The 22516-nt window shown below is 32.2% G+C and overlaps 2 protein-coding genes across 2 annotated transcripts; both read right to left on the reverse strand.

Annotated features, from left to right (window-relative positions):
* Positions 1 to 365: 365 nt before the first annotated feature.
* On the reverse strand, positions 366 to 2270 carry LOC132293248 (short chain aldehyde dehydrogenase 1-like). Its single transcript, XM_059790629.1, has 2 exons — positions 2166 to 2270; positions 366 to 2060 (listed from the first exon to the last, which is right to left on the reverse strand). The coding sequence occupies exons 1-2, from the start codon at positions 2216 to 2218 to the stop codon at positions 1262 to 1264; spliced, it is 852 nt and encodes a 283-aa protein (XP_059646612.1). The 5' UTR covers positions 2219 to 2270; the 3' UTR covers positions 366 to 1261.
* A 4832-nt stretch (positions 2271 to 7102) lies between these two features.
* On the reverse strand, positions 7103 to 14814 carry LOC132293251 (secoisolariciresinol dehydrogenase-like). The gene is made up of 2 exons (XM_059790630.1): positions 14695 to 14814; positions 7103 to 8092 (listed from the first exon to the last, which is right to left on the reverse strand). Exons 1-2 carry the CDS (start codon positions 14730 to 14732, stop codon positions 7300 to 7302), a joined length of 831 nt encoding a protein of 276 aa, XP_059646613.1. The 5' UTR covers positions 14733 to 14814; the 3' UTR covers positions 7103 to 7299.
* Between the last annotated feature and the right edge of the window lie 7702 nt (positions 14815 to 22516).

The raw sequence follows: 22516 nt of genomic DNA on the forward strand, positions 1-22516 counted from the left end.
AGGAGCAAACCCTAGCTACTCCAAAAGAAAAATGTGCTCCAAATCCAAAATTGATTAAGGGGCTTTGTTCCTCTCGTAGTCCCCGTCAACTTCCCTTCTATGCAAGCTCAAAATCTCAAAGGTTGGAGGTGAAATGGTGGAGAAATGGTTGAAGTAACATGAAAAATAAAAGAATGGGAGAGAGAAGAGAGAGTGTCGGTGGAGTGAGAGAAATGAGAGGATTTTTGATATATCTTACACTTTATCTCTCTATACACACACATATACATGTCACACACATTCTCATCCACACATATCTCACCCACTAGTCAACTTAGGCCCCACAACATACCAAAATACAATTAAAAACAAATATAAAAGGAAAATAAAAATAAAAATAAACTTGGTCATCACACGAGCAATGTACAGATCTACAGAGATCATGAGAGAATCAATTGCCCCTTTGGAGCCTTTGTAAACCCGTCCCATGGTTACCCAATTGCATTTAGGCAATGGCATGTATATACCTTTCAAAAATAAAAAGATAATAAATACCATATACATGAAAGCTCTTATGCAGTTCAAAACAACGGACTTTTCAACGAATCAAAAGTCAATTAGGAAAATTACACCTTATTACTTTATCAGATCTAACTATAGTTAATTTACCATAATTAGCTAATATCTTTATTCAATCTCTCCTTAATCTCTCTCATCGTCCTTGCCTCAATTACTACCGCTATATCCACACCATCACAGCCACCATCTTCACCACTACAGTCACAACACAACTACCATATGCATTCTCCAAAATCGGATCCACGTTACCATCTCTCTCTCTCTCTCTTCTTTTTACACTCTGATTTTTTATTTTTTGCTCTCTTTATTTTTGCTTTTTGATTCCCTAGTTTGATGGGTATGCACTCAAGTGGTACTTAAAATGTGCAACTTTAGGTTGGTTCGAGTCTCCAATGACATTATTGCCTTCTATGGTTGAGAATTAAGATATATATATGTATGTATGTATGTATGTATGTATCAATACATACAACTTTATATCTACTGCCTTTCCAATTGCATAACCAACAAAGAAACCTAAAACAGAAAGTCTTAATTCTCAACCATAGAAGGCAATAATGTCATTGGAGACTCAAACCAACCTAAAGTTGCACATTTTAAGTATCACTTGAGTGCTTACCCATCAAATTAAGGAATCAAAAGCAAAAATAAAATTTCAACCATCCAAACCATAACATATACATAGGATAGCATCCAATTTGGCTCAATGCATCATCAAATTTTTAAGTACCAAACTGAAAGACTGATTGGTTGTGCTATAACCGCCGTCCACCACAAGGTTAAGTCCGCTAACATACTTCGCCTCATCGCTGCCCAAGTACAAGGCGGCCTCCGCCACATCCTCCGCGGTCGGCACCACCCCTTTTAAGTTGGCCGAAGCGCAAACCAATCCCTCCACCATGCCCTTCTCCATCCCCATTGCATTTCTGAGCAATGGGGTAGCAACAGCACAAGGAGATATGCAATTAACCCTTATCCCATACTGTCCCAACTCCACACACAAGTTCTTGGTCAGCCCAACTATCGCGTGCTTCGACACCGTGTAGGCGTGAGGCGACTCACCGGCATTGACCGAAGCAATACTAGCAGTAAAGAGAATGACACCTTTTTGAGCCGGGATCATGACTCTAGCGGCGTGTTTGGCACCCAAGAATGCACCAAACACGTTGACGTCGAAAACCCTTTTGAAGTTCTCATTATCCGCCCCAAGAATTGTTTGATCCAAGTTGCCCGTTATACCAGCATTGTTGAACATGATGTCGAGTTTGCCATACTTGGACATTGTAGTATCAACCACATTTTTGACATCAGAGTCACTGGTGACATCACAATGTACATAGGTAACACTATGTTTGGAGCCAAGCTCTTCACAAAGTGCCTGGCCTAGACTATCCTGAACATCCGCAATGACCACCTTGGCACCATGGCGGACAAACAACCTCACAGTGCTTTCGCCAAAACCACTTGCTCCGCCGGTGATTATGACCACCTTGTCCTCTAACCTGCAATATATACATACATATGTAGGATTATTGATGCAAGTACATAGTTAGATATGGGAAATTAAGAGAGAGAATTTGGACAAGTTGAGGGGACAATGAGCATACCTTTTAGCAATAGGAGCAAGAGATTGACTACAGTTTAGAGAGTGACACTTCATATTCAAGTTGTTAATATGAAAGCAAATGAATGGGAGGACTAAAACGGCCAGTACTGATAACTACTACATGTTATGTGAAGGCATTTTATAGGTAGCAAAACATAGGAGAAATATTTACACATGTTCTAGAAGATACATTAAGAAAACCCAGCTGTACGTAGCTGTCTGCCACCAAACTCCCAAATTTAATTCTTTTGAAAAATGAAAAATGATACCGACTATATAACCGACTTGTGGGAATTAGTGATTATGATAAGTAATTAGAAAACAAATTTTGTTATTTTTAAAAACATACAAAAATTCTTTTCAGACTATATTTATTGGAGTAATTATAAAAACCAATTCATTTTTGAAGCAAAACTCAATTCTTTTTGGTGTGTGTGTGTAATTGGGTTGTCATGTTAGTTTTGTCACAGGGATGTTACATTGCAAGGTCTAAATAAAGTCTATATTACAATTATGGTAAGTTATGTAGAAATAAAAGCCAGCATGTTGCTCGCTCCAACTGCTTGCTTCACAGATTTCTTCAAATAAATACACTGGATGAAAGCAACTTGCCCATGTGTGTGGGTGTGTGATGCGAAGTGCAAGTTGTCCCTACACTGCGTGACTAATAAATTCACCATTGAATTTTGGAGTTGGACTTAACAAAACACTTTGTGTTTTCAAACCAAAACAAATGGAGGCAAGCGCCGCGTTCTCCCAGTTGTTCTTCATGCTTGTGGGAGCCAATGTACCATTAAATTTTGAAGTTGGACTTAACAAATCACTTTTGTTTTCAACCCAAGAAAAAATTGGAGGCAAGCTTCGTATTCTTCAGTGTTTGAGCCAAAAAAATTTTTTTTTTTTTTTTTTTTTCAATAATTTCTAATAATTTTATTTTAATAAAAAATTAAAATCAAAAGGAGTAAAATAATCGGAATACATTGTTTGAAAATTTGTGTGCTAACTTTGATAAATATTTGATTGCATATGGAATGGATGCCTTAGTGATACAATAATTTATATCAGATGAAAAGAATTATTTGTAGAAGTTATAGCCTTAGGTGTTATTTGATAAAATTCAAAATTAAGTATTGAAATTTCAAGTGCTGAATTTTAAGTGTTAAAATTTGAAGTGTTTGAATGTATTAATCTAAAAATTTGTTTGATATTGTATTAATTTTTAGAGCTAAATTCATTAAGATTGTTTAATAAATACAAAAGTTGAAATCTAAATGTTATATATATTAATACATTTTTGCCTCGAATGTCTTCTACATATTATATAATACATATATAAATTAATAAATTTTATTTAAAAAGTATATTAATTTAACAATGAATATTAATATCAAAACTAATCATAAAAATTTTAAAATCAAAATACAAAATAAATAACTTATGAAAATGAAATATTTATGAAAACAACCAATTAAAGCTTATAATTATCCCTATATGAAATAGAAGTGGCAAGCGAATAACTACTCAATTAAAGCTTAAAATTATCCATATATAAAGAATCAGTTGCAGTAGATCGAGTCACAAACTAAGGGGGTTTGCGGGCCATGCCTTCCATCAATCATTGGGCCCATTTTTTAAAAACTGAATTTGATCCACCCTCTACGAAAGTCTCTGGCTCATTTAAATGGGGCACATGTGCCCTGCCCTGCCCATTCTGGTAAAAATTAACTCTCACACACGCACTACACGTTTTTATTCCTTCACAAAGATGCTTAGACTCTGATCTGCTCATATGTAAACAGTAAACTCCCTTACAGTTCAGCATTGTGAATTTACAAATACGCCCTTAAATTTGTGACATTCATCCAACGAGGTATGAAGGTTGGTCAATCAATAAAAAGGACAGAAGACCACATCCCTTAAAATTACTCGTCATTTCATCCGTTTTCTCCCTACTGCAATGAAAATCTCTCGCATATACACCACAAATTAAATTTATTTATTTATTTTTATTTTTATTAGCAAGAAACATAAACACGACTTTCAGAGACATGAATAGTTACAGTTAGAGGCACAAAATATCAATATTATCCTAAATCAAAATCATTAATATGTACTCACAATTTTATCATACAATTTCTTTTGGCTACTTATATTAGAGCTCCAACAAAGCGCTATACTCTTCTTGTCTTTTAAAATAAAATTACAAAAAAAAAATCCTCAAACTCATAATACAAAGCTTACATTCTAAATACCATAATCATTCTTTCCTATTATGGTTTGGAGTTCTTCCTCAATTTTAATTCCTTATTTACTCTCACTTAAGTTTCTTAATTTCTCACTCACATTTTTTGTGTACTACAAATCACTGACCCATACGGATGAATTTTACCATATACCAAGTTTATCACATTACATAAATAAATAAAATAAAATAAAATAAAATAAAATTTCGTACCGTCACAAACGCAACACTACTACTAACTTCGAAGTTTGATTGATTCTGTATATTACTTTTATTTTATTTTTATTTATTATTATTTTTGGTCATGAAAGAAGTATGAGAAGAGATAGGGAAGTTGGAAACCAATGCAACGCCAAACCAGTACATGGGAAGACGGGGAACGAGAGACCAATTCGTGAATCAGGACAAAAAGGGCAGAGCACACCCCAAACCAACCACCAGTTAAATGGGATACGAGAAATTGTCATACAAAAAATATGACAATGTGTTATAAGAGCATTTTGCATATCAAAGTTATATTTTAAGAGGAGTTACAGTATCAAAATGTTATATTTTAACAATTCTGTTTTAATGGTACATTTCATTCAAAATGTTATTTTTTGATACGATAACCATTCTTTTTCAACTACTATTCCCAACTATTATTGTCAAATCCCCGTATTACAACAAAACACAATAAATTTCGATTCAGTTAAACAATTATCAACAGACACCAAATTTTGAAGAAGCTGATGTAATCTTTCTAGATTAAAAACAGAGTGATAAACAATAAGAGTTATAATTTATAAGCAATAAACAATATTGAGAAAAATTCAAACACATGCAAAGCTAAACGGAAAATAGATTAGCTATTGTAGATCTCAATGTGTGTCTGTGAAAGAGAGAGAGAGAGAGAGAGAGACGCACTTGGAACCGCTAAACTTGGAGCCGATGCACTTGGAACTAGTGATGTGAGCGGCAAGGAAAGGGAGAGAGAATGACAACGAAAGGGAGAGAGAGAATGTAACGAAATGGAGAGAGATGAGATAGGATTGAGCGGAAATGGCACCATTATAGAAATAAAGAACTTGGCAAAAAAAAATTGACAGACACTATATTTGATAATACATTTGAGAATCTCAAAACAATGAGAGCCCATTGGAGAGTCTAATTTTTATTCGACTCCTATATTTTGAGTTTGAGAACCCATTTGAAAGGACATCAGAGATGCTACGAGGCATCTACTTTATGGCAATCCTATTTATGGATTAAAGATTAAACACCTTCTCTTATCAAAAAAACATTGTTAAATAATTTTCAAGCCCGCACCCTTGAGGGCTGATTAAAGCCGGGAGCACACTGATGGGAATACCAAGTAGTCCCACCCCGTATCTCATCTTCCATTACTGTGCTACCCTGTTCTGTTACGACTTCGCTCATTCTATGCTTCCAGCAGCTTTTCCAAGTAAATCGTTTTTTCAAGTCAATAAGAGTTCTTCGAGCTCCCTTCCTTGTTCGTCAATGAATTGCTACGGAATAGACTGTCTTGCCCCTCTGGTCGAAGATGGAGGTAAAGGGGTACAGTAAGTGGTCACCCAATTTTGGGGCATGGAATAAAAAAATAAAAAAGTTGATAAAGAAGAACAAAGGAAGAACATTCATAATTAATTTATTCTCAAATTGTGCTCTAGTTGCATGTGCTACCATTGTGGTCCTTTTTCTCAATCCGTCAATTATTGTGAAATCCAACGTAATAATTTGGGGGAGTAAAGAAAATATCATTAATGTTGTATCAAGTACCAGTAAATTCACAAATAATACCTCAATAGGGGCATAATATAGCCTGATTGAGAAGTGAAGGATGTGAGAATAAAGATAAAAATTACAATTCATCAGGACTCCCCTAACATTAATAAAGTAGGGTAATAATGGCAATTAAAAATGTAAGAATTAATGACTTTAGGTATTGGGATTTTTTTGTAATTTTATTTATAAAAAAAAAAAAAAAAAAAAAAAGCACTAGAGAATATTGGTAGAGCGCCAATAGCAGCCTTTCTTTTTTTCCATTTTATTGAAATTATTTTACAGTATAAATGCTTATGAGTTATGGTTTGTCCATTATTCATTGAATTTTGTAGGCAGTGTAAAAGTATTTGTTATTTGCCAAAAAAAATTTTTTTTTTTTTTTTTCTTTTTGGGTAAGTTAATGTATTCAATAAAAAGGAGAGAAATTGTACACAAATGGGTTAGAAGGCGGATCCAGAAATTGCCAATAGTTAATAAATGTATTTTTGAACTGGTCTAAAATTGATAATAGTTCTATCAATAGAATTTTGTTTGGGGTGGGTTCAAGCCCACCAAAGCCCATCCTTGAAACTGCCCTCCTAGAGCCCAAACCAAATAAACAGACAAAAACATTTGAATATATCTCCTTTGAAGGGCACCCAATTCCAATTCCAAGCCGTTTATCTCCTTTGAATATGAATATACTTATCAGCTACACGTACTCTTTCAAGGAAACATTTGAATTCACTTTGAGGATCCAACCTCGTAATCAACTTTTCCGATCAATCATATGATTCTTCGGATAAATATTTTTATTTATATTTTTAACTGTATTACAGCGAAAAGTAACCATGTGAATATATATGTGACTATATATCCTTATTCCTTCAAGCATACACTAATAATACAATAAGTTATACAACATAGCAACATACAAAAAATGGAGATTTTAATTTAGAACCTTATCTCAGCATTAATAGCCCAACAAGCTTCAAAAACCATCCTCCATCTTACAGCTCTAAAAATTTGAAGAGGCCTTATAGTCCCCACAGACACACACAAACATTTTAGATTCGTGAAATTCAGATGTCTAAAAATTTAGACTTATGCCAATAAACCATGGGATGGATCAAGCATCTGGTGGATACTGAAACATGTTAAATGACGAATTATAAATGCTAAAACCTCCATCGATGAAGAGGTTGTGACCACTCACATATTTAGCCTCATCACTTGCTAGATAAAGGGCTGCATTAGCCACATCTTCTGCCTTCAGATGCACGCCCTTGAGGTTGGCAAGCGCACTCATTGCATTCTCAAGATCCTCATCACCAAGGCCGACAAATTTGGTAGCCAAAGGCGTTGCAAGCGCGTAGGGTGATAAGCAATTAACCCTAATCCCAAATTGTCCCAGCTCAATTGCCAAGTTCTTTGTAAGGCCTAGTATTGCGTGTTTTGAGCAACAATAAGCGTGTGACGCTGCACCACCAACATTTGAGCTTATGCTAGAAGTTGAAATTATGGTGCCACTTCTGGCCGGTACCATAACCCGAGCTGCATGTTTCATGCCCAGGAAAACACCGGTGACATTGACACTAAGCACGCGCTCGAAGTCCTCCTTCGTGTTGTCTATGACACGGGCCTTGTTCGGGTCTGATATTCCGGCATTGTTGAACATGATGTCCAGTTTTCCATAGGTATCAACTGCTGCGTCTACAGCATTTTTGATATCCTCCTCATTAGTAACATCACAGTGGATGTAGGTACAATTTGATGGGCCTAGGGCCTCGCGGACCGAGTGGCCCAGTTCGTCTTGGATATCGGCTATCACAACTTTGGCTCCATGCTCTGTGAACACTTTTGCCGTGCATTTGCCAATGCCGCTGGCTCCTCCGGTAATCAGTGCCACCTTGCCCTCTAGCCTATACATATTAACATGGAGAGACAAGGGTGTTAGATTGATAATTCAAAATTTTATACTTTAAGGCCCCGTATGTTTCGAAGTAAACTATTCTTTTTAGAAAATATATATTTTGTTTTAGGAAAAATATATAGCTATTTGGCAAAGGTCTATATCGAGGTTGAGATGGAGTCCATCGAGCGGGACATGTAAAATAACTTGCCAAAAATTGACGAATAAGTTATTTTTATTAAATTTTAATATTTTTTTTCTTCGTAAATATTTTACGACAACCAAACACCAGAAAATAAAAAATAATTTTTTGAAAAATATTTTACGTCCAAACAAACGGAAACATAATTATGTGTGCTTTTGATAAAACTGTGAAAATTAAGTATTGAAAATTTTAAAAATTAAATTTTAAGTATTAAAGTTTTTAAGTGATAATTAAATATAAATAAAAAAATTCAGTGTTCAACATTCAATAATAAGTAATAATGTCTCTATTACTTAAAATTTTAACTCATTTTAATTAATATATTCAAACATAACTCTGAATTGAGTAATCCATAAAGATAATTAAGTCCTATTAAATTTCAACGGGATAAAGAAATTCTACTTTTAAAATTTATTTCCGATAAAGGTCTATAAAAATTAAAATACCTCTTTTAGCCTTCTTCATTCATCACTGTAACTCATACATTTTCCTTGCATTGATAAACACTCCGTGGTGTTTTAATTGTTTACAAGGCATAGGAAAGCTGCTTCATCAAATTTAGGACCCTTTTATGAAATTGTCGAGCTCAAACTAGTACCGGTGGTAAACGACATGCAAAACCATCCAAATTTCAAAAAATTCATCTATTTTGGTCCACTACATTTATCTATTTTGCTTCAATTAAAGTAGGATTTCTCAATTTTTCCTTGGTTAGTTATGTGATTCAGATGCTAAATTGGTAATTATTATTTTCATTCTTAGATGCAACAAAAAAATCAGTTGAATCAATATTACAACACATTCAATTTTTTAGATTTATGTTCACAAATACTAATCGCCCTTTTGCATAATTTTTTGTTTGTTTGTTTGTTTTTATTGAAATCATGCTATTATTATGTTTGCAAGACAACCTTCATATATACATACATTTTTTTTCTTCGTTTTCTTTTTGTGTGTGTGGCTGATTCTAGGGGTGTCCAAATTTGTTTATGTTAGAAAGATTAAAGGATAATAATATGAAAGAGGATTCTAGCTTTTCTGTGCTTTAGTTTTTGTTTTATGATATTAGCAGGAGAAAATATATATATATATATATATATATATTGAATCTGAGGGTAAAAGTAAATAAAAAAAAAAATTCATTACTACTTTAGTAAAAATTTTATAAGACTTGTTTGTCTTCAAATTGTAAAAATAGAACTAAGTTATAATTTATTCAATTTTAAGATGGTGGACTTAAGGATAAGCCGTCCAATATTAAACAAGTCCAACAAGTAAGACCAGTAGCAAAAAGATCCAACAGGCCTGTGAGGCTCCTACTTTCCGAAGAAAGATTAAGGGTTCGAACCTCAGTGGAGACAGTGTGTGTGAGTCCCAATTAGAAAGAAAAAATAATAATAATAATAAATAAATTTGCTAATTGCAATCCTTACAAGAACCGAATTAGCCACCGCTGAGTCTTCCGCGGACTGACTGAACTATTGAAAATTTATATATATAAATAATAAAAATTATTTTATGATCTTATACATTACGTTTTTATAAAATAATATTGCAATGTAATTATTGATACTTGATAGATTGGGTTATACTTTCCAATTTTGTGGTCTAATTGAGAGTATAGTTTTATAACGTTGGATTGTGATTTTCCAACTTATTTGGTATGGTTTAATTTTAACCATTAATATCTAAATTTTCATGATAGGAAGGGAGGCTTAGGTATGCTTGTTTATAGAGAAGTCGTCCTCATGTTAGTGTTATATATAAGGGTTTTAAAAACCTTATTCAGACTTATCGTATCGACAACTCTCAGAATGAGATAAAACACTCTAATTTTTCAGATCTCTTAAAGGGTACTAAGGAATTCTAAAAGGATCTAAAGTTTAATCTTTTAATCAAGTATGATATCAAAAATTTCTCTTTAATTCATAATTAATTTTGATATCTACATATTATTTATTTGATTAAAACTTAATAACTGGTATCCGAGCCAAGATAGGGTCTGTAAAAATCAAAAATTGTAAAGATTAATTTATGATCTACTATGGAAATATTTGAAATCCCACTGATTGCCTAAATTTTTTTTTTTCTTTACTCTGTCTTTGTGTCCTAAGATGTAAGGCTGAAAATTGTGTGTGTTTGTACTTGATTTATATATATATATATATATATATATATATATATATATAAGCATATAAGGTTTTGTTTAAAAATGATATCATATAATCAGCACGCCGAACGAGAAAGAAAAGAAAAAAGGATTTAAGCATGACACAGTTTGTTATGTAATTGAAATCAGTATTAATTCTTCTTCATAAATGGGATTTGATTGAATATTTAATTAATTTTTAAATTATTTCATGGGAGGTAATAATTTTATGTATTGTATATTAATTGTTCACTGACCAGTTGATAGTAATCTCATCAGCATGGTGACGAAATTGCATAATCCCATGTGTGGTATAAATATAATTTTATTGGTACATGATAAGAATAATGTCACAAGTAATATAGGTTTGTGTATTCGCGTGTATATATATATATGGCTAATACACTCTGTTCGGAATAAAAAATTTCATTTCATATTTTATATTTTGAATTCACTGTCAATGTAAGTTCAAAGGGATGGAATGATATCATATCCTTTGAGAGATGTAAGGTTCAAAAGTTGTAATAATAATTATTGAATATTTGGGAGACTGTATATAAAATTGAGATGATTTGGTTTTGATATCATATTCTTGGGTTCATTATTTATGCCTCACTTGTGGAACCATTGAATAAATTATTTTTTAAGTTTATTTGATGTACATGGATGGTTATAAATAGTTATTTATTTATTTTTCAGTTAAATTTAATCCATGTTGATATGTTGTTCAAGAATTTGATTTGTATATGATTCTTGAATGAAATATTCTATTATGCATTAATATGAGAAATTGATCTTGAATTACGTGTATCAAAATGGAATGATTTGATTGTCCGGTGTATATTTTGTATGAATAAACTATTTGATGCAATATATACATGCACGAGTGACCTTTTTGGTTTAATGTAAAGTTACGCAGCAGTCGAGCCGTGTTCTATGTCCAATAATTTTATTGAGTAATTCATAATACTTGTTCAATTTTAAATTAAAAAACTTATAGGGGATTGCGTGCTATAAGTAAGTATTATTGATTTGATTAATTTAAAGATTCAAGTTTAATTGTTTAATTTTAGGTTGAAAAACTTATGGGACTTGTGTGTCATAAGTAAACAGTATTAACCTAATTGATTTAAAGATTCAATTACTTTAAATTGTTTATCGGATATATAATATATATGCATCAAGTTTTTTGTTATTTTATTTTAATTAAAGTATATAAAGAATTGAGATTTTAAATCTTGATTGATGTACATGTTATTATTATATTGTTCATTGTAATTTCTTAAGATGTATGAGGAGGCTTTATTTTATTTGTATTAAAGCCATTTATATTACAGTGAAATTAATCAAGTGTTCCATAATATTTGGGTTTAGTTTATGTGCATTATAAAGAAATTGTTGAACTTAATAAATGGAACTTTTGCAATTTAGGTTCTACCTTGGGGTTTAGGAAGACTGGTAATGTGACCGTTTCAAAGGTGGTAGCCAAAGTGGGTGATGCCTGCCAAAAGGTGACACGCTCACGGAGGTTATTATTTTTGGAATTTTAAAATATTAGTCTTATTGAGGTCTCACAGACTCACAGTGCACTTACCTACATGAGGGCATTAGTTCTGCCAAAAGGTGATCAATGTCTTAGTGTGGGATAAGTGAGTAGAATATTTGAGAGTACTTGAATAATATCTAAATAACCCTCTTGCCAAAAAATAGTGAAAGTGTTTAATAATAATTCAAATATAATCAAATAGGTCTATGTGCGATTTTATCACAGGTTTGGGGTAAAGTAAAATTTAAATTTCTGCCAAAAGGTGATTTTTTTATGGCATTTTATCTGTTCCCGCAGGGTGGACGATTTTTTCACACATAGTAAAACACCCTGAGAAATTCGGTTTAAAACTCCAAGCACGAATTAAAGTAATACTCCCTAAAACTGTAATATATTATTTTATATGTTGTTTATGTGGCGTTAATCAATATAATATTTATTCAGGTTACAGACGTTTCCGCAATTTAAAGATAGCTCATAGGGATTGAATCATTGAATGGTTAAAATTATATTACCTATAAGACAGTGTTTTGATATTATATTGGGTTTCTTGGATCTGTTTTTGTTTTTTTTTTTTCCTAAAGTGTGTTGCAATCCATAGTATCATTTTTATAAAACTTAAAGTGCATGGATCAAGTGGGAGATTGTTGGAAATTTTTATATATAAAATAATAAAAATTATTTTATGATCCTATACACTACATTTTCTAAAATAGGATTGCAATGTGATTATTGATACTTGATATATCGGGTTGTACTTTCTAATTTGGTGGTCTAATTGGGAGTATAGTTTTATAATGTTGGATTGTGGTTTTTCAACTTATTTGGTATGATTTAATTCTAACCATTAATATCTAAATTTCCATGATAGGAAGGGAGACTTAGGTATGTTTGTTTGTAAAGAAGTCCTCTCCCATATTGTTGTTATATAAGGGTTTTAAAACCCTTATTCAGACCTATCGTATCGACAACTCTCAAAAGGGGGTAAATCGCTCTAATTTTTTAGATATCTTAAAGGGCATTAAGGAATTCTCAAAGGTATTTAAAATTTAATTTTCTAATCAGGTATGATATCAAAAACCTCTCTTTAATTCATAATTAATTTTGATAGAGAAATGATACATCTGCCGACTTATTCGTCCGAGTTATCCTCCGAATCCTAGGTAGCCAGGCCAAGTCAGCAACAAAAAAACTCTGTTCTCTTTCTCTCTCTTTCATTCCCTCCCCACGATTCCCCTCTGTTTCTACCATCGCTGGCTTTCTCCACCGGTACAGGGAGATAGAGCATGAGAAAGAGATCAAATTCTAATCATCATCCAACCAAGAATTTCATCTCTGAGTTGCTTGGAGGCACCGCCGGAAAACTTCGCCGCATCAAATAACCGTTCCCGATGACAACATCGCACAACAAATCCGACCCAATTTTGCCTGATCCGAAGCTTTACAAACCAAGACCACAACGTCGATCCCAAGTGATCTCCTTTTCCTTTGTCATCGACTTCACGGGCCAAGCCGTCGCCAGATCGGAGCTCCATCTAGAAGAAGTTGATGGAGACTGATGATGGCCCGATCGAGTTCCTCCACCTTCTGCTCACTGCCATCGCCACCGCCGGGCTATTCGCTGCCGTCGCCTGGCCGAACCAGCCCGTCGCCCACCCGAGCCCATCCTCACCACCGTCCAAGCTGTCCATCTGAGCCGCCATAAGCTCGCCACTCCACGGCCGAGCCACCCCTCCTCGAGCGTGGCGGCTTACCCCCAAAAACTGAACCACTCGCCGGCGATCAACCCCAAACTGGTTTTTCCGGCGAAGAGCTCTCACCGATCTCACGCACTCTTCGACTTGGTTCTTCCGAGTTTGAGACCGTCACAGCCAGACCATCTCCACCTCAGCGTGCATAAGCTGCAGTTGCCAAAGCTGGATCTGTCTCGCCGGCCACCGAACCATTCCGCCTAGCTTGAGAGGGGAATTGTGGAGAGAGAAAGAGCTGTGATTTTTTTGTATCGCCGGCGAAGCATCCCGCCTGGCTTGAGATGAGAGCTTGAGAGGGGAATCGTGGAGAGAGAAAGGGCTGTGATTTTTTTTGTTTGACGTGGCCTGGCCACCTAGGATTCGGAGGATAAATCGGAGGATTAGGTTGGCAAATGTATCATTTTTCATTTTGATATCTACATGTTATTTATTTGATTAAAACCCAACATGAGCCACCCTGTTATACAATATGACGGGTTGGGTATTTACGACATTTATTTGCCTGTTATTGTGTGTGCTTAATGTGCAACATGTTGTGAGTTGTGACTTAATTCTATTTAACATCAACATTAAAACAAACTAAATCCAAAAAAAAACAAAAAACACTTAAAGTTGATTTCATATTTCTTTGACCCAAAGGAAAAACCTTAAAGCATTAGATAGAAAAATAAATAAATAAATAAAAATAAAAATTACTCAATATATGTGTGTGCCTGTGTCTATCCTATAATCGTGTTGAAACAAAAAGAAGCACCATATATATATATATACCCAGCTAGGATTCTCTTACATATAATAACACATAATTACTTAAATAAATAAATAAAAAACAATCGGAGAAAGACAAGTGATTTCTAAGTATCATATAACACATATTTAATTAAATAAAGCGAAATTAATCAGAGAAAGAGAAGTGATTTCTAAGTATCATTAGAGGCTTAAATTGGTAAGTTCTACTAACCTCCTTGCGACTCCAGAGAGAACTGAAGTGCCTGCCATTTGCTCAGAGAGAGAGAGAGAGAGGGGTAGGATTGGGATGCAGAGCCCGTGACCACACAGACTTCATCGGCCAAGACTGTCTATTTATTTAAACCTCAGTGGGGACAATAATCAATTTTAAATATATCGACCTCCTACATTCTTGTTCCCCTCATTGGACTGTTACCGTTGGATTGCCTTTATCATATTATAAAATATAATCAATTTTAAACATCAATACGTTTTTAAACTTACTAGTGAATTATTTTATTTTTTGTTTTTCAGAAAGAAACAAAACAAACTTATACCACCAAGAGTAAAAGGCAGAAAGGCATCAATTTTTTTAGATCCGTGGATTCCTATTTAATAAACTGATTTTCATCTAGCAATTTTGTTTAGTAGAAGGTAAATTTAAGTACCCTCTCATTTCAAGGCCTTCCATGAGCAAATAATCAATTTATAAAAGTGAAAGGCCAAGAACAATTCCTTTTTGATCAAAAAACCAATAACCATATATAAGGTGCAAGTTTAACTAGTTTTGTTAATTAGGCATCTATATATATATATATATATATATATATATACATATATTTGTATGGTCTAACTTATTAAGGACTTGTTTTGTTACGTTTTCTGATAATAATTATTTGTTTTCAAATAAATAAAAATTAAAATATTATACAAAAGCTTGTTTGATTGACTGTTTCTAAAAATTATTTTTTAAAAATTCAATTAAAAAAATACTTATTTTCAAGATAACTAACATTTTTTCTAAAAATAATCTTCAATTTTTTATAATTTTTGTGAACTTTATTTTTTAAGTGACAAATTAAACAATTTCTAAAATGATCAAATAATTTTTATTTTTATTTTTGATGAGTTGTGTATTTTGATTTAATTGGTAAGTGACCAACGCATGTGCAAGTCAAATTCCCTTTCAAAAAGTTGTTTCTAGACAAGTTCTATGAAAAATGATAAACACAATACAACATATAACAAACTCTTCTGAAATTGAATTGCATAACACAATTCTTGATAGGATAAAGTACCCAAAAAAAAATCATTATATACCGAACGTGTAAATACTTTAATACATTTTTCAAATTGATCAAATAATAATAATTTGTCAAATTGAAGAATAAAACACCTAAAAATGTCTTTAAGACAAAATAAAAATAAAAATAAAAACAAATAAATTGTGTAAAACACCCTATACGGTTACATATAACACCATATAATATCAGTTGTGTAAATGTGCATCTAAGTCCAACACATTTGAAAATTTGGTACAATTGACCACTTCCTGGCTTAACAATCTGAAATGTTAAATGCCCAAAATGCCCTTTTCTTGTTCCCAAAGTGTCCTTCCCCTCATTATATACAAACATAAAATGGTGAGGTGGGCCGCAAATGGTGGTGTAAGGAGGAAGAAGAGGGTAGGTGTGTCGAGGAGGAAGGTCCATGTATTTTTTTTCATAACAAGGTTATTTTAGTTATTTAAATAGTTCCGTTAATGGCAGCGGGACGGAATTGACCTATTTGAACCAAATCATTAATGGAGGTAGTGTTTATACACCAACAGGAATATCATGCGCACTATATATGTGCCCGGTGAAAAAATCAACCCAGTACAAATATTCGCTCCATTTGATCTGGTCCATATATGCCTCCCTATTTTGAACCAAATTATTTTATTTTTTCCTACATTTTTTATATAGGAGTTTTTATTTTTTCACTTTATCCTTCTTGAATATTGAGAATAGTAAAACATAAAAAAATAATAATAATAAAAATAAAGTCAAAAAAATATGTTTAATTTTTTACAACTCTTTTTTGTCGGTAATTACTAATTTTTTTTTTTTTTTTTTTTTTACAACTTTGATAAAATAAAAACTATTTTTGAAAATTCAACAACACATATTACTTTATGAGAAACTACACTCCAACGAAAATGTTTAAAGCAACAATGACTGGGAGGTCTTTTTTTCATCATCCAAAGGGTCGCATCCACACTCTTCTCACTCAGCACACAAGCGTGGATTGCGACTATATGAGAGCAAAAACTGCATAAACTTTTAGATCGTTAATTTAGCAATTTTTAGAAAGGAATAGAAAATAAGATATATATATATAGGATAGACACAATAGGTCAGCATTTGTCATTCATTGTTGCCTTCTAAGTTTAGGTTAACTAAACGACGAATGTTGAAATCTAAGAGAACCCTTATATATTTAACAACGACAAAATTAATGAAAATGATAGAAAACAAATATATTTACATGAAACAGAAACATTGGATTAGACCAAATATTGGATTCAGCAAACCAAACTATTAGAATTCATATAACGATAATATATATATATAAAATATCGTTCAACCTTACCAACTTACATGTGGTACTTTTTTTGTTTTTTAATCCTTTTATACTGCTAATAGTAAGAATAATATGATTTCTCCTACTCAATTCCACACACGAATATGATCTTGTTAATCCGGCACGAATCTTCAACTTATTTTTATGGTTTAACTATAAAAATCAAATCCTAAAGCTCTTTCCAAATGTCATAACAAAAAATTCACCTGTTTTGAAAAATTGTTCTGCCTCATAAGAGAAGTAGGATTGCAAATAAATTGAGTTATTCATAAATGGTTTAGACTTCACTCGTTTAAGAATCAACTCATACTGGTTTATAAACAAATAAACCGAGCTCAAATTTGATTTTTAGGTCGTTTTATAAACGGACCAATCTTAAATAATATTAAGTTGGCTCGTATACCTTCAATAGGATAAATTTGTGTAAGACTTATAAACACATCATAAACATAAGCTCATAAACGAGTTCATAATCATAAACTCGTGTAGATTTATATCAGTTCGTGAAAAAACCAAAATAGTCTTGGGTACAAATCCAAATTGATAATAGTAGTTAACATATAAAAAAACGAGGGCCATGAACCTAAGGAAAAAGGACAAATGAGAATCGTAATTTGGAGACGGAATTTCCAAATGGGAATCAAAGGCAATGTCTGTGTGCCCCACGTAATCCGTATAATTTATTCTACGATGATACACCCAAGAACGTGTAAACCAAGCTATAGCTTGGATTTAAGTGCCCGTGCTCCGCCTTCCTCAGAAAAGTAAGTTCTGTAAACGAATAACAATAATATAAAAACAACTTCAATGTTGATGGCCGGCTCATTATTAATTGTTTTAATTGAAAATTTAGTATAAAATGCCTAGAATGCTTGCTTTAATTACCTAAATATTTTTTTAATAAAACTCCGTATATAATATATAGAAATAATTTTTTCTTAGGTGAATACAAAATTAATCCATACCATGCATTGTAATCGTTGGACGTAATTGTTATATTATTTTGGTAACTATATTTTTAATATTTAATGGTTATTATGTATGGTGCAGATGAATTTCTTACCCACCAATAAAAAAAAGACAAAGACGGAGGCAATTAAGGACTGGGGGTACGTGCCCCCTAGATTTTCTCCCTCTCTTATATTATATATATATTTTATAATAATATATATATTTTTTATGAAAATATGGAAAGTATCCTTATGAATTTTCTCATTCTTCATAGAATTATATATGTGTTTCGTATTTTTTTCTCCAAAATTATTTCCTCTCTTGAAATTTTTTTCTGACTCTGTCCCTGGAAAGAGATCATTATTCTTTCGAATTTAAGCATAACTGACAGCAAGATTGTTGATACATCACTTGAGCACAACACAAGACTTAATCTACATGATGGTGAATCTCTTCGAGATGGTACATTGTATCGATAGCTGGTTGGTAGTCTGGTTTATCTAACTATCACCCGTCCAGACATCTCCCATGCCGTCCACATAGTTAGTCAGTTCATGGCTGCTTCTAGATTTACTCATTTTGCTACAGTTCTTCGCACATTTCACTATATTAAAGGTACTATGTTTTATGGGCTTTACTTTTCTTCTTAGTCGTCACTTGTTCTTAAGATGTCGACTGGGTAGGAGATCCTACAAATTGTCGTTCCACCACAGGCTATTGTGATTCACTTATCTCTTGACGCAATAAGAAACAAACCGTGGTTGCTCAATCTAGCACAGAAGTTGAATACAGGGCAGTTGTTGTTATTACGTCTAAGCTTATGTGGTTACGTTGGTTCCTTCAGGACATGTGAGTTTTTTCATCCATTATCACTCCTATCTATTGTGATAATAGAAGTGCAATTCAAATTGTGCGCAATGATGTTTTTCACGACTGTACCAAACATGTTGAGATCGTTTGCCATTTTGTTCATCATCATCTTCTTCAGAAGACCTTACAGTTACGATCCATTACTTCCCATGATCAAATAATAGATGTCTTCACCAAATCGCTTCCACCAGGCTGTTTCAAAGATCTTGCTTCAAAATTCAATATGACTTTATATAACCCGGCTTAAATTTGAAGGGGCTGTTAAAATATATTGTATAGGATTACCATATATATAATTACCATATATATATAAAGTTCAGTTGTTCATCACACATAATCCCTCCTATACAAACTTTTCTTATATATCATCTCAGAATACAGAGTTATAATCTCTCTTTTATTTATAACATTCAGAAAGAAACAAAACAAACTTATACCACCAAGAGTAAAAGGCATAGAAGGCATCAATTTTTTTAGATCCGTGGATACCTATTTAATAAATTGATTTTCATCAAGCAATTTTGTTTTGTAGAAGGTAAATTAAGTTTCGTCTCATTTGAAAAGTCTTTCATGAGCAAACAGGTCCCCCCCCCCCCCCCCCGGTGGCCGGATTTTCTTCCCCTCTTATATTTTATACATACTTTTATTATAATATATATGTTTTTCATAAAAATATAGAAAGTGTCCCGCCTGAATTTTCTCTTTCCCTTATAATATTCTATATATATATATTTTTCCCTCTTAAATTGTTTCCGTAATCCTTATATTTGATATCTATAATTAGTTTAATCCAAAAAATATCACTCTTTCTCTTTCTCTCTCTATATATATACACTCATAAACATTAATTTATATGCATGGACATTATATTATATATATATTAGGGTGAACTACATTAAACCTCCATTTTCTATCTGTGTTTTTCACTAAACCCCCATTTTCTATTTTTTTTGTCAATAAACCCCCCTCAACTATTCGAGAGGGGGTGATTTAACTAACAGAAGTTAGCTAAAAGGGAACTGTTTGGACATTTAGTTTCTCATATATTTTTTAGAGAAAAATGTCCTTATACCTATTTTAATATACCCTCACATATATATCTACTCCATTATCACTCTTAGCCGCATATCTTCCACCATTGCAACAACACGTACTCTTCCATCATTATAATATAATATATAATTTGTATCATAATATAATGGTATATATAATATGTAACATTAAATATTATTTATAATATATTTTCATTTCCATCCATCCTTCAGATCAGTATAAATTTAGGTTTTTTTTTAAAAATTTATCTGCTATATATATATATATATATATATATATATTTGAGAATTATATTGTGCATTCATTTATTTGGTTTTTATTGATTTTCATTTTATATAGATTTATTAAAGGGACACTACTAGAAATAATGCCTAATCTTTTTCCTTTTTTATATTAATATTTATGCCTACATGTTTTCTTCTTCTTCTTTTTATTTTTTATATTTCAATATCATTTTTTTCTATAAAAAAAAAATAAATAAATAAAATAAAAAAACTCCTTCCATGTGACTAATGTGAACTTGTCAGTCTAATAAAATGTTAAAATAAAAAAAAATAATAGAAGTGCTAATTTCTGTGAATGATGTCGTTTAGGTTATTTAATAAATAAAAAAATAAGAAGCAAAGTAGATTTTTAAATAGGCTTTAATAGGTATTTAAGTCAATTTATATTTGAGTTCTCTTTCAACTAACTTCCATTAGTTAAATCACCCCCCTTGAATAGTTAAGGGGGGTTTTTTGAAAAAAAAAAATAGAAAATGAGAGTTTAGTAAAAAACACAAATAGAAAAGGAGAGTTTGATGTAGTTCACCCTATATATTATGGTGTACAAAATTACAATGTGCCCCTCCTAAACAAATTTTCTGGCTCCGTCCCTGTAAGCAAATAATGAATTTATAAAAGTGGAAGGCTAAGAACCATTCCTTTGATCAAACAACCAATAACCAAGTGTTTCATATATAAGGTGCAAGTTAAACTAGTTTTGTTAATTAGGCATATATATATATATATATATATATATATATTTGTCTGGTCTAACTTATTAAGGACTTGTTTGGTTCTGTTTTCTGATAATAATTTTTTATTTTCAGATAAATAAAAATTAGAACATTATACAAAAGCTTGTTTGATTGACTGTTTCTAAAAATTATTTTTTAAAAACACAGTTAAAGAAATACTTATTTTCAAGATAACTAACATTTCTCTACAAAAAAAACTTCAATTTTTTAAATTTTTGTGAACTTTATTTTTTAAGTGACAAATTAAACAATTTCTAACCTTGTATACAATTTTTTTTTTTTAATTTTTGATGAGGTGTGTATTTTGATTTAATCGGTGAGTGACCATTTCAACGCATGTGTGAGTCAAATACCCTTTCATTTTGTCTATTAGTTGGGAGACGAAAAAAAAAAAAAAAACAGAGGCACTCTTCCAAAAAATAATAGTAGTACGTAACATATAGTAAAAAACGAGAGCTATGAACCTATGAAAAAAAGAAAAAAAAAACAAAAGAAAAAAGGAAGAGAGTTGTAATTTGGAGACGGAATTTCGAAATGGGAGTCAAAGGCAATGGTTGTGGGCCACGTAATCCGTATATTAATTCAACAATGATACACCCAAGAATGAGTCTCTGTGTAAAAACAAAATCTGCAGAATTTAGTTGACAAAACTTGTGGTTTATATTAGTATCTGGTTGATAACGGTCATTGCATGGTGATATACACGTGATATGATCTTAAATTGTGAAAGACGCAAAGATTGGTATGTTTAACAGATCAAATCGCTTTCATATTAATTAATATGCAATAGAGAAATTGATCATTACATCTGAGAGTTTCATCCACAGATTGAAGCATTGGGCACAAGCAGGCCCAACATGCATTAACTCGTATATGGATTCAAATATATCCATGAATTGATCAGCTTAAATAGAATATAGCTTGGATTTAAGTGCCTGTGCTCTACCTTCCTAAAAGTAAGTACTCTAAACAATAACAATAATATAAAAACAACTTTAAAGTTGATGGCCCGCTCATTATTATTAATTGTTTTAATTGAAAATTTAGTATAAAATGCCTAGAATGCTTGCTTTAATTACCTAAATATTTTTTAATAATACTCCGTATATAATATACAGAAATAAAATTTTCTTAGGTGTGTAAGAAATTTATTCACACCGTGCATTGTAATCGTTAGACGTGATTTCTATGTTATTTTGGTAACTATATTTTTAATATTTAATGATTATTATGTATGGTGCGGATCAATTTTTTACTCATCGATGAAAAAGTGATCATTACTCTTTCTGTGCGTGTCACTCTTTGCGTTTGTGTGTGTCTGGTCAACTTTACAAATACCTGTGACAAATTTTTTTTTACCGGGAAAAATTGAAGCAATTTGTATAGGTAAAAAAAATAAATAAATGTATGTGAATTGGGCTATAGAGCCAAAAAACCCAGGCAGCCCAACAAGGGCAAACAAAAGAACTAAGACAAGGTTAAGCTAAAACCCAGTTAGCCCAACTACAAGGTAGCATTTATACCTTTCATTTATGTA

The sequence above is a fragment of the Cornus florida genome, unplaced genomic scaffold (assembly GCF_030987335.1).
Source record: "Cornus florida cultivar Cherokee Brave unplaced genomic scaffold, ASM3098733v1 CherokeeBrave_3.0.0_Hap2_Chr02, whole genome shotgun sequence".
NCBI lineage: Eukaryota > Viridiplantae > Streptophyta > Magnoliopsida > Cornales > Cornaceae > Cornus > Cornus florida.

What these genes read in the sequence shown, in the direction of transcription:
- LOC132293248 (XM_059790629.1), bottom strand. Translation starts at nt 2,218, where the DNA reads ATGAAGTGTCACTCTCTAAACTGTAGTCAATCTCTTGCTCCTATTGCT. An exon ending in CTTGCTCCTATTGCTAAAAG is followed by an intron (nt 2,061 to 2,165) that starts GTATGCTCATTG and finishes TATATATTGCAG; the next exon opens with GTTAGAGGACAAGGTGGTCA.
- LOC132293251 (XM_059790630.1), bottom strand. Translation starts at nt 14,732, where the DNA reads ATGGCAGGCACTTCAGTTCTCTCTGGAGTCGCAAGGAG. An exon ending in CTCTCTGGAGTCGCAAGGAG is followed by an intron (nt 8,093 to 14,694) that starts GTTAGTAGAACT and finishes TAATATGTATAG; the next exon opens with GCTAGAGGGCAAGGTGGCAC.